Below are 16240 nucleotides of genomic sequence, written 5' to 3'. Positions count from 1 at the left end.
TATAGTGTATATCAGCTTGGTATCTTATGAATTCTGAATAAAAAAGGGTGGACATTTCCAGATACTATTCTGGCCCAGCAGTGCTGAGGGATCTAGGGGCGTAACCTCGCAAATGCCTGTTCTGATGAGCTGTGGCTTTCAGCATGCTGTAGGCTTGAGTTCATCTGGGAGAAAAGCTGTAGATGTGGAGGTGACGGGACTCAACACTTGCTCTGTCACCTGATATCCTCTCATTTCCATGTTTCTCCTGAGTTTGGGGATTCTGTTTTTTTCTTTCAGGCGCTGACCAAAGCTCCAAAGCTCATTGTGCTGTTTCCCATGAGCAGTTCTCAGCTCACTTCATCTTGGGTTCTCATCACCAGAACTGATCAAAGTCTTCTCCAGCGCACAGGAAGATTACAGCGACTGGCTTTACCTTGATAATGGAGCTGATGAGAAGATCAGAGGCTGCACATATGAATGTTCTCAGTGTATGAGAACTGATCCACGATCAGTTTTGCCCTTTGTGTCTCAGAGGAGGGTATTTTTAGCCAAGGATGAAGCTGACCTGAGATCAGTGCTGTTACACTGAAAACACTGACGGCTTTTGTTTCTCTCATAATGGTTTCTCTGTGAAAAACTATCTATCTATCACGTGTTTAGCCAATAGCCAACACTAAATATTTTAATTCGTATCACTTAATTATCATTTAATTTAGATAATTAGCCTATATAACATCGAATCCTTTTTTTGGTCGTGAAATTAGAATCCTACTATGGAGAAGGCCTAGCTAATGAATATTAATTAAGGCACGTTGACGTTTCTTAACACTCCTAGAGCGTCAGGTAAGGTCATTTAATTAATATTTGTAATAATGTTTTAGTAGGACTATCCACTACTTACCAGCTAGGCGAGCGTCGCGTTGCGTAATTAATATTCATGAGCTAATCCTTGCCCGTAGTAGGATTGGTAAATTCCTGTGGGGGAAACCCAATGAGCGTCAGGTGCTGCTGCGCATGCGCGTGAAAGTTGCAGAGAAAGTTTGAGAGTTGTCTTCAGTCTACTGGGTTTGTTAATGGGACTCCCGGCGTTTAGTAAGTGTTTGGAATTGTTTTCTGTTCACAGACACGCGAGAGACTTTCTCACAGTGGACAGGAAATTATTTTACAGCTATTTTATTTTGTTCTAAATTGGATTACATCCGTAATGATACGAAGTAAAACGTAAGTATTGTTTTTTTTGTGTGTTTCTGTATTCCTGCTGCACAGTACACCAGACTGATCTCTGAATTTAAGTTGTTTATAATTTTAAATTTCATTATCGAACAGTATTTCTCATTGTAGCTGTTTCCTTTGCCATTTTAATTTGCAGATATTTATTTTAAAGCAGAAATTTATTTTAAAAAAATCTGTTCTACTCATATGTGCTGGTGTTTGATGATTTTGTTTATATCCAGGATTTTTCAGAATAACAAAGTGTTCAATAAGCAAACAATGACGTTTAATTAAAGACGTTGATTAACTGCAGAAACAACTTTCCAATCCTTTCATAAAGTGACTCAAAAAGCTTTAATCTTTCGTGAATTATTATTTTGACATGCAGTTTTGATCATTTGCTGTATTTTCCTCCAAATGTTTTGTTTAACAAAGGTTGATAGAGCGCGCTCAGGTGGTATTGAAAAGAATTAAAAAGATCTGCTCGCTCACACCGGGCGCGCTCCTGCGTTCAGCCTGCAGTATTGCGCGTGCACATTAGTAGACGTCCGTTGCGTGCCCGCGTTTCAGGCGTCTCTAACGACGAAAGTCGTGTTTTTGACGGCATTTAAAGTAAATTTCTATTCCATTTGTCGGTTCCTTTCTATTTCGTTTTCATTCACATTATCCAGTTGCTGATGTATACCGATTTATGAGTTATAAATGTTTTTTTTTTTTTAAGTGATCAGCAATGATGATGACAAATTGATGACAATTGTGAGTTCTTAAAGGGTTAGTTCACCCAAAAATTAATTTTTTGTCATTAATTACTCACCCTCATGTCATTCCAAACCCGTAAGACATTTGTTCATATTCGGAACACAAATGAAGATTTTTTTTAAAGAAGGCTTTCTGTCCCTCCATTGACAGCGTACACAACTACCACTTTCAATCAGTGTTGCCAAATCTGCGGTTTTCCCGTGGAATTGGGCTACTTTATGACTGTTGCCACGGGTTGTTTTTCATGTCCGCGGGTTGAAGCAACCCCAAATAACATGATATTTAGCCCCTGGAACGCGACTTTTACCTGGGGAGACCCGCCAAAAACGTGGATTTTACCCCCCGGAACGCAATTTTTACTGTGGGTCGCAAAACACGTACGCATGCATCGTGTTGCTCTTGTGAAAGCACGTTGGAGATTAATATTTTGTAAATAAAGTGGTATATTTTTTTTTTTTTTTGCGTAAACAAAGTGCTTCATAAACTAAAAGTTAAACCACTGGAGTCACATATATAGATTACTTTAATGATGTCTTTACCATCTTTCTGGGGCTTGAACATGGTAGTTGCGTAGACTGTCAATGGAGGATACAGAAATCTCTCAGATTTCATCAAAAATATCTTAATTTGGGTGTGGAATGACACAAGGGTGAGTAATTAATGATGCAATTTTTATTTTTTTATTTTTGGGTGAACTATCCCTTAAAATATACATCTACCAATTGCCTTGTCAGCTGATAACTGGACATTTTCTTTTTTTTAATATACACGGGTCAATGACGTGACGGGGCTTTAGGCCTTAACAATAATAATAAAAAAACAAAGGTATGACATCCAAAGTATGTAAGGTTGTACAGCTAGATCTCTTTTATTGAATCCAATTTAATTATATTTTTCTACATATAAAGGTATTTTAAAGATTTTGAAGTGTCAAAAGGTCATTCGGTTTAACCATCCAAAGGCCAATACAGCCATTTCATCTGTGATTAAAAAATCTTAAAATGAAAAAAAAATTTGTTTATTCTAACATGATTTTCTAACATCATATATCAACATAGTGCAAAATGGTATTAAAATTATGTGTAGAAGTCGTTGCTTTGTTATGAGAAAGAATGTCCGGAAAAATGAATTTCATTGATGTCATTCGGAGTAACCAATATAAAGGGACCATTTTGGATCAAGTCATGTGGTCAATATCATGTGACATCATTCAGACACCTGCAAAGGACCACATGGTCGTGAAGCAAAGTAACTAACTCTCTCTTAACTATTTGAAAAATTCATGTTTTCACTTGATCATACGCATGTCCCGAAACATCAGGTCATTCGGTACAACCGCTATAAACATGGAAAATGTTGTAATATTTTAAAAACTTCTAGTAAATATAAAATGTTTGATTGTCCTTTTGCTAGCTAGCTAGATATCAGCCTGTTAGTATTGTTTAAAAATATCGTCATTCGGTAAAACCAAAATTTTGGTTAAACCAAATGACTTTTTTTGGTGACACATTTGGTCCATCCTGTAATAAATGACAAAAGCAGTGTTAATTGATTATGAAAACCACATAATCTAATTGTTAACACTTAATAAAACTTCAAAATTAATTATATCTCCATTATATTTACACTTTTATAAACCTTATTCACCACATAAATATCCAACATACATGATCCTCCTTGAATACTGTTTTTAAAAGCATCCCGGATGCGCCCGATGAAGTTGGTTAAGAGGATGAACAGTGTCTAGACAAAGTTTTAATTGTGTAACAGTTTAGGTCATCACATAATTCCCATATTTTCATTTACGTTATATCATCAGTTTTGATTACTAAGTGTGGAAAGTGGTGCAGACTCTAGTATTTGGAAGTACATGGATTACAGCATGCTCATGTTTTTGGCAGCACAACCTCTTGTTTGCTCTGCCAGGAATCCTGAATCTGTGTCATCTTCACATTTTCTTTTTTTTTTTTTTTTCTTTCTGTTATTGTCCTGTGGCCTCATTCACATTAATTAACCAGACTGCAGGAAGGAACATCACGTAGGGTGTGTAGATACTCGGAGCGCAGCACATGTGGCAGGAGCTTCTCAGAGGAGGAAGGAAGCACAAAGGGCTTGAGCGCTCTCACGTGCTGGGATTTTACACTTTGAAAGTGTAACCTCAGGTTAAACACTTCGCTGGCAGCAGCACCAGTGCTGAACACTCATTACAGACACCCTCGTGTTAATTGGGGGACAAGAGCTGCCAGGTGCCTGAGCCCATAAGGCTCACTTTGGGTTGACCCATGGCTGTAAACAACCTCATTGTGTTGATCGGAGCTTGTGTGTTTAAAGCACGCAAGTGAGGACGAATTGCATGATGTCATCTTATTACCGTAAATGGCTTTGGATTTGAAGATGATTTCTGGGTAGTTGACAAATCATTTTTAGGTTGAACTGTATTGGATACGCATGCATGTTTTTTTTAAGTATATGAACTTTCTATTCATTCATCAAAGATTTCTTCAAAAAATGCATCACAGTTTCCACAAAAATATGAAGCAGCACAACTGTTTTCATGTTTCTCGAACAGCAAATTAGAATGATTTCTGAAGGATCACGTGACACTGAAGACTGGAGTAATGATGCTGAAAATTCAGCTCTACTTTTTCTTTTTTAATATATTTAGTTAAAGGGGTGGTTGATTATGATTTCACGTTTTCAACTTTAGTTAGTGTGTAATGTTGCTGTTTGATCATAAACAACATCTGCAAAGTTACGACGCTCAAAGTTCAATGCAAAGAGAGATATTTACTTTTAAAGAATTCTCTGTTTAAGGACTACAACAAACGGCTGGTAGGGACTACAACGAGCTTCTTCCCGGATTAGTGACATCACTAACCCTAAAATTTACATAAACCCCGCCCACGAGAACACACAACAAAGGGGGCGGGGCCATGTTGGGCTGCTTTAGAGAAGAGGAAGAGTTGTTGTAGTAGAGTGTTGTTGACATGCCGTCATTTTACACCGGACTGCTTCACAAACGAGGGTCAATTCAACACAAAAGATTAACATGACGGCACATGCTAGTGGATGAGCTGAATCAACTCCACAGCAACTACATAAATTTATCCACTAACCATTCAGAAACGTCTAAAAGTTGTAACTTCTTCCTGAGTCTCTCCATCAGTGTCGACTCCGGTTTGAACAATGTAAGGCTGAACACTTTCGTCATTTTGTCTGCGTGAGATTCTCCAGCTTTGTTGTTGTTGAGCGACCGAAGCACGAGCTGTTAAAGCTCCGCCCTCTTCTGGAAAGGGGGCGGGAGCAGCAGCTCATTTGCATTTAAAGGGGCACACACAAAAACGGCGTGTTTTTGCTCGCACCCAAATAGGGGCAAATTTGACAAGCTATAATAAATGATCTGTGGGGTATTTTGAGCTGAAACTTCAGACACATTCTGGGGACACCAGAGACTTATATTACATCTTGTGAAAGGTGCATAATAGGTTCCCTTTAATATATTTTTTTAGCAATAATTGGTGTGCTGTATGTTAGCTTTTATAGAGTTTGCAGTGTAAATGAAGTTGTTTCAGTCTGTCGATCTTCTGTCCCACTGCAGATACACATCACAACCGTGAGGAACTCGAGCGAACGGATGTCGTCTTTCTCCTGGACATTTCATTTGTGCTATATCATTACTTTGATGACACCCAAGAACAGGAAGTGAGATTCATGGCCACCGTCCCCATCCCGCCACCCCCGATCCCTCCTCCTCCTCCTCCTCCACCTCCACCCCCTCCTGCCCCAGCCAGCGGTCTGACCCGCGCAGACTCGGGCCGCAAACACCGGCTGCGCAATCTCAACTGGGAACGGATCCCCAAAGAGCGTGTGGAGGGCCGTGAGAGTGTGTGGAGCGGCTCTCTGGATGAGGACAGTGACCTCTCCATCGACCTCAACTCTCTGGATGAGCTCTTTGGCCAAAAAGAGGGCGGCAAGCCAGACCGGGCCAGTGGCTTTCGGCGTAATTTGCTGAGGTGCGGGTCTCCACAAGAGATGAGTGTGGACAAAGTAAGAGCACTTTTTTTTCATTATCTATCACATTGAAGAAGCTATGGAAGCTTCTTGCAAAACTACATATTTTCAAAACAAATTTATTGGTCTTGTTGAAGCCCTGTGTCGTTATGTTGGTTGTAGTAGAGTGTTGTTACCATGCCGTCATTTTACGCCGGACTGCTTCACAAACGAGGGTCAATTCAACGCTGGATTTGCACAAAAGATTAACATGACGGCACATGCTAGTGGATGAGTTGAATCAACTTCACAGCAACTACATAAATTTATCCACTAACCATTCAGAAACATCTAAAAGTTGTAACTTCTTCCCGAGTCTCTCCATCAGTGTCGACTCCGGTTTGAACAATGTAAGGCTGAACACTTTCGTCATTTTGGCTGCGTGAGATTCTCCAGCTTTGTTGTTGTTGAGCAACCGAAGCGTGAGCTGTTAAAGCTCCGCCCTCTTCTGGAAATGGGGCCGGGAGCAGCAGCTCATTTGCATTTAAAGGGACACACACAGAAAATGGCGTGTTTTTGCTCACACCCAAATGGGACGAATTTGACGAGCTATAATAAATGATCTGTGGGGTATTTTGAGCTGAAACTTCACAGACACATTCTGGAGACACCAGAGACTTATTACATCTTGTGAAAGGGGCATTATAGGTCCCCTTTACCGAATGTTCTTGTTTTTAAAAACAGCTGGATGGAGCACAACAATGGAATACATTCTAGTTTCATAAATATTACACTTTTTTATCTTTACTTAACGCTCATGGCTCAAGATGCTGAAAAAACAGAGAGATGCAATTGCCAAAGACCCCCATATGCATGCTTTATAGATTTCGAAAATATGTGCAGTAATTGTCTTCATTGTTGAAAGCAATGCATTTTTTTTTTGCAAAACTTCACCTTGCTACTTTTTTGATAAAGGTATAAGCTGCATGATTGTCTTTATTTATTGTTGAAGGCAATGGACATCAACTTTTTTGATGAATTTGTCTGGATTTGTGAGCTGATTTCCTTTATTTGTATTTGCAGGTTACACTGCTTGACTCAAAACGCAGCATGAATGTTGGGATATTTCTGCGGCAATTGAAAATGTAAGTTTTGGTTTAATTTAAATATATTAGCCAGACCAATTATAAGGGCATCATTTGGTAAATATTGTGTAAAATAAGTCTTCATTTCATTTCTACAATTAATTGTATGACATATACATTGGTATTATATTGGCAACCCTGCTCTATAGATATTTGCATTGGCCATTTAAAAAAGAGGGAGTGATACAGCCCCATTTGTTGCAAACAGGAAATGAAGGTGTCCTAGAGGAAGTGTCTTAACACTTTAGACGGGCGGTAGCTGCAGCCTGTGTTTATTTTTGAGTCATTAATTGCCGTCAGACGGAGGATGTGTGAATGAAAAGGGCCCTTGGGGGCAGATGACAAGTGTTCAGATGTCGTCCAATCAGAACAGCTGGGTTTGACGGTCAGTGAAGGTGGTCAAAGGTCACACCTGTTTTGCGCCCAAATGAGCCGTGTTGAGAAATGAAACCTGATCTCTGAAGCAACTTTTCAAAATATGCTCTGAGATTCATTTCAAATCACGCATTTCCAAAGAAATGTGATCCATTCCAGTGACACAGAATGAAAGCAGCAAAGACAGGAAATCATAAGCCATCAATCATTATTCATCCCTTTCAATGTAATAGCCATTGTTTTATGAAAAAAGGTTGGTGTTTTCATGTCGGCACTTGCTCTCTGAGTAAATATATGGGCGCAGCAGTTCCCATTAGAGTTTGAAAAGCTCTTCCTTGGGACTGATATCTGTCAGAACATGCAGACAAACACATTTCCCTGTGTGTGTAACCCCACATAAGTACACACTTTTGAAGTGTAGGAGTATGAATTATACTCAGCTGTGGCCAAAGCAGGTCTTTGTTCTGTAATACTTTTTTTTTTTTTATTATTTAATTTTGAACACCATTAAGAAACCATAAGAGCCTTCAATACTCTCTGACATTTAACAATTACTTGTCATAAAATTAAACAAACTAGTCGGGTCTTGCAAACCATGAGACAAGCAAAAGAACCAGATGTGGACATGTCCACATGTCCTTCCATTCTTCTGGCTTGAGGAACCAAGTGAAACTGGATCTACAAGCAACTACGACCTCATTTAGGTCAACAAGACCAATGTCTTTTGTGGATTTGTCAAAAATCATACAGTAATGCATTTATGGGGCTACGGGGGGCAACTGGAGAAATGTTAAAATGCATTGATTTGACATTGCCGTTTTGTCTAGGGGGGGTCACAATAAAAACCAGAACCCTTGACTCTTAGTCTTGATACAACTTAAGAAACTACAAGATATTCTGGGCTATTTTGGACCAATTTCTCCCCTTCTGACAATCCTAGGTAAAGTCCCGATTATCTTGATGGTTCTACAGATTTTCCTGTGGTGCGAGGTGCGTTAAGAGTGGACGTCTGAGTCGCCCCGAACTCGAATCGGGTGTAGTGACAAATTGGGTCCCCCCAGAAATCGGGTCCCCCACACGATCCCATTGGTTCAAATTGCTTTTAATAGGTTATAAATGCTGTTTCAACTACGTTATAGTGACCATTTATGTCTGTATTAGTTAGCTTATGTACTAGCATAGCATACAGATACCCGATTAGCCTGATAGCTTAGTTTATACACTTACCCTACGTGTATTCACAATCATCTTAAATGTAATTGTGTTAAATTTAGTAGGGATGCACCGATATGAAAATTTTGGCCGATATCGATAACCGATAATTCTTTATATTTGAAAGCCGATAACCGATATATTGGTCGATAAATCTAAATCCAAATTTTTATATAATTTTTGAGAGCCTGATTAAAAAAACAGAAGTCTCACCATTAAATCCATGTCCCAAAAACATGATTATAATGTTCTCATTATAATATTATGTAGCTTATATGACAGACCTGTGCTGCACATGTTGTAGTCATATTTCAAGACATTCATAACCATCACTTCAGATGTGAACAGTGCTCATCTGAAGTGTCTCAGCTGACGGAAATAATCCATTATTTATCAGCTTTAATATATCGGCCAAATTTTCTTATCAGGCCGATAACGATAACATTAAAAATGAACATATATCGGCTGATACCGATATGGTGGCCGATATATCATGCATCCCTAAAATTAAGTGTATTTCAAATATTTCAGTTAAAAATAAAACAAATTAATGTTTAATTATTCACTTAATAGGCCATTATAATTATTATTTTTTAATAAACAGTTAATCAAGTGTAAGAAATTACGTTTAATTGGTTTTATTATGCGCTAATTTGTTTGGGGAGACCCGATTTCGAGGGAGGACCCGATTTGTCAAGACACCGGTCATGTTTACTCTAAAGTCACGTTTGATGCGAGAGACTTTGCAAGATTTTTTTTCTGTTGTTTGTGAATTGAATCTTGTTAGTGTGTGGTGTGCTTTCCTGGTCATGTTTATGGTCTCTCATTTTGAACATTTTTATGAGATTTTAAAAATCTTTTAGTGTGGCCCCAGCTTAAGAGTACTAAATGTACTACAGATGGACAGAAAATGCTTGAAAGTGGTGTAATTTTCGCAGTTGTTTCCTCTTCCCTCAGTGCTTCTCGGGAGATCGTGGAGGATGTGAGACGAGGAGCTGGAGAGCGTTACGGAGCTGAGAAACTGGCTGAACTCTGCAAGCTGCTGCCTGATAATGAAGAGGTATCGTGTCTCTGACACACACCACACTTCAAAGAAACACACGTCTGTCCTTCCACATGTTAGAGAGAATGCGACGTGATGCTGCTTGTTACTCCACATTCAACACGTTCTGTTGGACTCTATAGAAGAGTGCTGAATAATAAAAGTCTCTGTGTTTCCTTTTGTCCAGGAGGCCAGGTTGAAAAAGTTCAGCGGTGACCGTAGTTTACTGGCAGAGCCGGATCTCTTCATTCTCTTACTGGTGGAGTTACCCAGGTAAGAGTTCAGGACTGAATGATCCAGTATAAACACACAATCACTGAGCGCTGATTAATCCTCATCATCATCATCATCACTAGCTTTCGCATGCGTCTGGACGTCATGATCCTCCAGCAGGAGTTTGACCCCGCGGTGACCTCTCTCTGTGTGGCGGCCAGATGTCTGCGGGAGGCAGCTCGAGGTAAATATTCAGCCAGCTTCCTCTCACTGAATTGGTTTGGAGCTGTTTCAGCTCTGAAAGCTTTAGCTCACCTCCTAAATCAAGCTCACATGTGAGCCACAAAGTATCAGAGATCTTGTGCTTGACTTTTCAGGAGTTTTGCTGTTATATTTAATGGGGACATATCATGAAAATCTGACTTTTTCCGTGTTTAAGTGCTATAATCGGGTCCCCGGTGCATCTACCAACCTAGAAAATGTGAAAAAGTTTTGGTAAGCCTTTCTCTGGATCTTATTATAATATTACCACCCCTTAATCTGCATGTTTCCACCTATGGCGCTGCCATTTTGTTTTCGCAAGCAAAAACAGTGTACCAGTTCTAACGCCATGGCAAAAGTTCGAGCAAAGCATGCTAACTGTTCTGTCGTTGGCTGCACAGACGAGCACTGAACACTATTTAGAGTCTCGTTAGCCTGAAGTTGACCCTGGCAAGCTCGATTGCTAAAAAAGGAGCATTTCTGTCCGAGTGATATTTTGGAAAAAATATTAGACCATTCACAGCATTTGATAGCAATCATAAACGTTAGCCTGGTGTGTATGACTCTGTTTGACAAACAGGTACACTATGGTGTCCATGCAGGATTTGTACAAAAGATAGACGGCACATGCTAGTCGATGAGTTGAATCAACTCCACAGCAACTACATAAATTTATCCACTAACCATTCAGAAACGTCTAAAAGTTGTAACTTCTTCCTGAGTCTCTCCATCAGTGTCGACTCCGGTTTGAACAATGTAAGGCTGAACACTGTCGTCATTTTGGCTGCGTGAGATTCTCCAGCTTTGTTGTTGTTGAGCGACCGAAGCGCAAGCTGTTAAAGCTCCGCCCTCTTCTGGAAAGGGGGCCGGGAGCAGCAGCTCATTTGCATTTAAAGGGACACACACAAAAATGTTTTTGCTCACACCCAAATGGGGGCAAATTTGACAAGCTATAATAAATGATCTGTGGGGTATTTTGAGCTGAAACATTCTGGAGACACCAGAGGTCCCCTTTAATGGTGCGAGTGGAAGCTGCTGAAGGCTTTGATTTGATTGTTTTGTCAGTTCATCAGTGCTTGATGCTCATGTGTTGTTTGTGCAGAGCTGCTGAGCTGCCCCAAGCTTCACTACATCTGCGACTGGTGCTCAAGGCGGGGAACTACATGAACGCTGTGAGTCTTTGATCTGCCGCTTCATGCTGTTTTTGATAAGCAATGTCTTCGTATGAAGTCAGTCTGAGGTCTCTTGTGCTCTCAGGGTGGTTACGCTGGGAATGCTGCTGGATTCAGGATTTCCTCTTTGCTCAAACTGGCCGACACCAAAGCCAACAAACCAGGCATGAACCTCCTCCATTTTGTTGCCATGGTAAGTGTTGTGATGTCACAAGAGCCTCGCTTTCAGTATGCCTCTTCAAATGAAAAGAAACTACAAAACTACGATTTTTTTCCCCCCCTTACTACAGGAGGCTGTAAAGAAGGATAAAGACTTGCTGATGTTTCCCAGCCGCTTGAGTCACGTCGGTCCAGCTTCAAGGTCAGGATACAAACGAACCTTTTGAGAGCATTTAAGCTAGAAGAATATCAGTGGATGAATGTCATGAAGCCTGTCTGGGTCATAATTCACCCCAAAATCAAAAGAAAAAAATTATGTTTTACATTTAATGTAGAAAATAATGGTTTTAAAAATAGGCTTTGCTTGTTGTGACATCATTTTCATCAGTGAAGTTTCATCAGAAACGTCAATGCTCAGGTTGTGTTTGTGGTCAGGTTGTCAGAAGAGTCTGTGGTGGAGGATCTTTCTCGACTACAAAGCAGAGTGTCAGATCTCAGAGTCCGAGCTCAGGCCGATGCTGAAATCCAGCTGCAGACCAGAACGTTTCTAGAGGTGTGTGTCTGTCCAGATCTTATTCACAGATGCTGATGTTCCTGTTCAGCGAGTAAGTCCTTAATTTCTTCCTTCAGGGTGCTGAGGTGAGGCTGAATGAAGCTCAGGATGAGCTGGAAAGCTTACAGAAGACCAGCAAGGCTCTGGTGGAGTTCTTCTGTGAAGATGACAAGACCTTCAAACTGGAGGAGGCCTGTCTGATCTTCCACGGCTTCTGCCATCGGTTCCAGAGAGCCGTGCGGGTGAGCGGCCTTGTAAATAGAAACTACCAAATGAAGTTTAAAATGACAAAGTACTTGCCTGAACCTAGAGCTGCAAAAATCTGAGTCTGAAAGTGTTGTTACAAGCACACGCAAAGTTTACCTTGACATTTTCATGTAAATGTGATTGATAGCAACCACTTAACTGATGTTTAATTGGTTAGATTGTTTGGTAATATTATTGAGAATATAAATATTCTCTACTATCCAACAGGAAAACTATGGAAGCTTGTTTCCGCCGCTGAATAAAAAAAAAAAGTATTTGCGACTTTTTATCTCACAATTCTGACTTTTTTTATTATAATTACCGGATATAAACTCGCAATTCTGACTTTTTTTTTTTCTTGCATTTCTGACTTTTTTTCTCGCAATTCTGACTTTATAACTCGCAATTGCAAGTTTATATCACGCAATTGTCTTTTTTCTTATAATTGCATGATATAAACTTGCAATTCTGACTTTTTTCTCACAATTGCAGTTTATATCTCACTATTCTGACTTTATAACTCGCAATTGCGAGTTTATATCATGCAACTCTAAGAAAAAATAGTCAGAATTGCGAGGAAAAAGTCACAATTACCTTTTTTTATTTTTATTTTGTGGCAGAAACAAGCTTCCATAGAAAACAGCAACATTTGATCTGTAAATGCCAATCATATTGCAAGATTTTTCTTCAAATCAGAAGAACCATAATTTCAACTATACAGTCATTCAGATGTTTAATGTTAAATTTGAAATGTTTCATGTACAGTATTTTAAAATATATTAAAGAGCTAGTTACAGATAATGGCAATAAAAGGCATTTTAATAAGCAAAAATAAAGGTTAAAAGGCCAAAATAAAGGCATGCATTTTACTTAATAAAATGTAATAATTTTTATTAATCTCCATCAACAGTATGTGGTAATGTATACTACATTTACTTGCATGTATTAAACATTTTTATACATGAAAATCTTCCATGAACATTTTAAGTGTTAACAGTTACAGAAATCAAGTTCACAAATCTGACTTGTTTCCTAACAGGAAAACACAGAGAGGGAGTTACAAGAGCAGCGGCGCGTGGCACGCGAGCGTGAGAATGTGGAAAAGCGTCGTTCCCTGGCTCTGTGCACCGGACTGGAAGCGGAGCGCGAATCGAACGACCTGGAGCACGCACTACAGAGGAGCTTAAGTTACACGGGGAGCCGCCGCAGCCTGCGCAGACTCTCGCAGTACTTCCTCCGCTCCAATGAGAGAAACATGACATCTGACAACCAACAGCAACCAAACTCAAACCTTCATCCCGAAGGATTCAGTAGAGACTCCATAAGACTACATAAGAATGATAAGGAAACTGAACTCAAACAAGCTCAGTGTTTTAGCACAGATTCAGTGTGTGGCCTTCAACAAGATGCAATGGACTCACCAAACCCTAAGAAAAGCCATTCTAGGTTGAGTACAAGGACAGTCCCCAGTGATAACACTTTTGTTGCTTTGGGAAAAACACGTATCACGTCACATCAGCAGGGGGCAGTGAATGTCTTGCCACTCACAGGACTATCCCCTAACAAAGTTTTGAAAGTTGAGAAACTGGTTCAAGACACCTCTGAAAGGCTGACGCAGATAGCGACAGATGCCTCGGAGGATGCTGAGAAGAAGGATTGTGTAAATGGCAAAGAGGCTCTGTCTCAAAGAAGAGGCGCTCCACAGACAGAAGCCGAGACAGCCACTAGTCTATTGGGAGAGACGTGGACAAGTGCGTCCTCCCCTGCTAAAGCTAGTCCTCCTCTTACCCAGGAGCCGCGTAGCCCAGAAAGTGGGCATGTTTACCCGCGGGTTGGAGAGACGCTGGAGTGCCACACGCTAGTGAAGGGCCTACGCTCCTACGAGAGCCTTTCGCCAACTGTGACACGACCAGCCCCAAATCACTGCTCCAAATGGAAGAAAGAGCGGGAAGCTGAGGAGCGAGATGGCGCAAGCTCACCCCATGCGAAGGATGATTGCCGTCTGGTAAAGACACCCACTAGAGGACCAACTAAAAGACTGCTGGTACCCCGAGGAGGGCCCCCAAACTGTAGCGGGACTCCAAGAGTGCACACGAAGCCACAGTCGACTCCTGCCGATAGCTTGTCGACTAGTCACGTATCGCGCCCTTCCCCTGTGCGTCCCACATCCATACGCACATCGCTAATGACACGCTTCACTGGTGTCCAGAATGAACTCAAACGCAACAGCAGTGCAAGGCAGAAGGTAAACACCCCGTCTGATACGGGGAAATTAAAGAGTAACACTGCCGAGAAGTCGAAGCAGGATGAGGACAAGCATCGTGAGCAGTTTGTAAGAGGCTCACCACTTCGTGTGTCCAAACGGCTAGCGCCCAACTCTGAATCCCCAGCTTCCCGCACCGTACACAGTCCCACCGCTGCTACGACTGCAAAGACAATCCGCACGGCCATCATAAGTGCAGCCAAAGCCAAGACAAGCAAGACCCCCGGCACTAGAATCCCAGGCCCCAAAATTCCCAGACCTGCCGCCCAACCCATGTGGAGATAGTATCTGGTTTCTTGAACTCTTGAGTAGCAGTTGATTGACATTTTCTGTGCATTTGAACTAAATTAATATACGTGCGAATGGTCAACTGTTGTCTCCTTGCAAATAAAGGAGCCATTCATTCAGTCTGCCCAGAATGGACAGTCCACAGGGCGCTGTAATGGATCCTAGCAGAATGACCGCTACTTTCAGAGTTCTCCACTGATTCAGGTCACTTTGAGTTTCGCCTCCCATTTCAGGACCTTGATGGAAACTGTCGGGAGAGTCTCACTCTTCGGCTGCACGCTCTACCTCTGAACACTCGAGTGCCCTGTGCAGGTAACAGCGCACATCAGAAGGGTTCCTGCCAGAACCTTCTTTCATATGTGTTTTGTTTGTGATGTTAGAATGTCAAAGCGAATAGAGCTGCCCTGGTCAAACAGAACACTCGTGTAACTTCTGTGGTCCGGTTGATTTTAACTTGCCCTTTGATTCAGGTCAAACTAATGGTGTACTTAAGTTACAGGTACAAAATAATGATGCAAAACTAATATGTAATAATTCAAGATCCCAAAGCAAATATGTTGAAGTAAAATTGTGTGTGAGTTCAGTTTCCATTTGTACATGTTGAGCTTCTTCAACTTTGTTGCACTTTACAGATGAAAGAGATTTAATGCTGGCAGGTCTCTGTGATAATCTGCTGTACTTGTGTGTTTTCTGTATATGAAATGTTAAATTAACAGAATCAAAAACATCCTTTGTAATATTTGTATTTGTAAATAAGAATTTGAAATAAAGGAAAGTCTGTTGAGATATTCTATGCTTCTCCTCCTTGTACTAAATAATTCTTTTAGTGTACTGAATTGTTGGTGATTTTAATGCTGGCTAATATAATGAAGGTTAAGCAATAATCACAAATGAGGGTAGATTTGAAAAGAAGCACTGCCATTGAGATGCATCGCTGTTGAGCTTGACCTTTACCCTTAATGTCCTGCTCAAAAAGTCTCTTAAAATGCGCACACTATCCATCCTAAATAGTATGCGAGTTTACAATAATCGTGCGTATTATGTTGAAAAGAGTATGCCAAAAGTCTACTATTTCTGGTAGATTTTCGAAGTGTGGATCTGTGCACACTATAACGGCTAATATTGCCCACAACCCATTGTGCATTGGAGGAGGATTTGGTTCAGAACTACAAACACGAATAAAGTGTTAAAAAAAACTACAAACATGGTGGGTGTGTGTGAGCTATGGTTAAAATGAGAGGTTTAGATAAAGGGTTTTGAGTGATTAATAATCAACATTTAACCTAATAAAAAAATATGTATTTAATGGTATCTCTGTTATATTTCATCTGAAACAACAATGTGGACTTTTATGAAGATCTGTTAGGT

General features: G+C 40.5%; 1 protein-coding gene across 1 annotated transcript; it reads left to right on the top strand.

Moving 5' to 3' along the window:
- The first annotated feature begins 974 nt into the window (after positions 1–974).
- Positions 975–15663, top strand: fhdc2 (FH2 domain containing 2). Its single transcript, XM_051859764.1, is given in 13 exon segments — positions 975–1203; positions 5552–6000; positions 7027–7088; positions 9633–9735; positions 9905–9990; positions 10074–10174; positions 11294–11320; positions 11323–11363; positions 11449–11556; positions 11654–11724; positions 11958–12075; positions 12153–12317; positions 13361–15663. Coding segments are annotated over 12 exon segments (2727 nt in total). The 5' UTR covers positions 975–1203; positions 5552–5664; the 3' UTR covers positions 14870–15663.
- Positions 15664–16240: the final 577 nt, after the last annotated feature.

Source organism: Ctenopharyngodon idella, chromosome 14 (genome assembly GCF_019924925.1).
Source record: "Ctenopharyngodon idella isolate HZGC_01 chromosome 14, HZGC01, whole genome shotgun sequence".
Lineage (NCBI taxonomy): Eukaryota > Metazoa > Chordata > Actinopteri > Cypriniformes > Xenocyprididae > Ctenopharyngodon > Ctenopharyngodon idella.
This window is presented reverse-complemented; position numbering and strand designations above follow the sequence as displayed.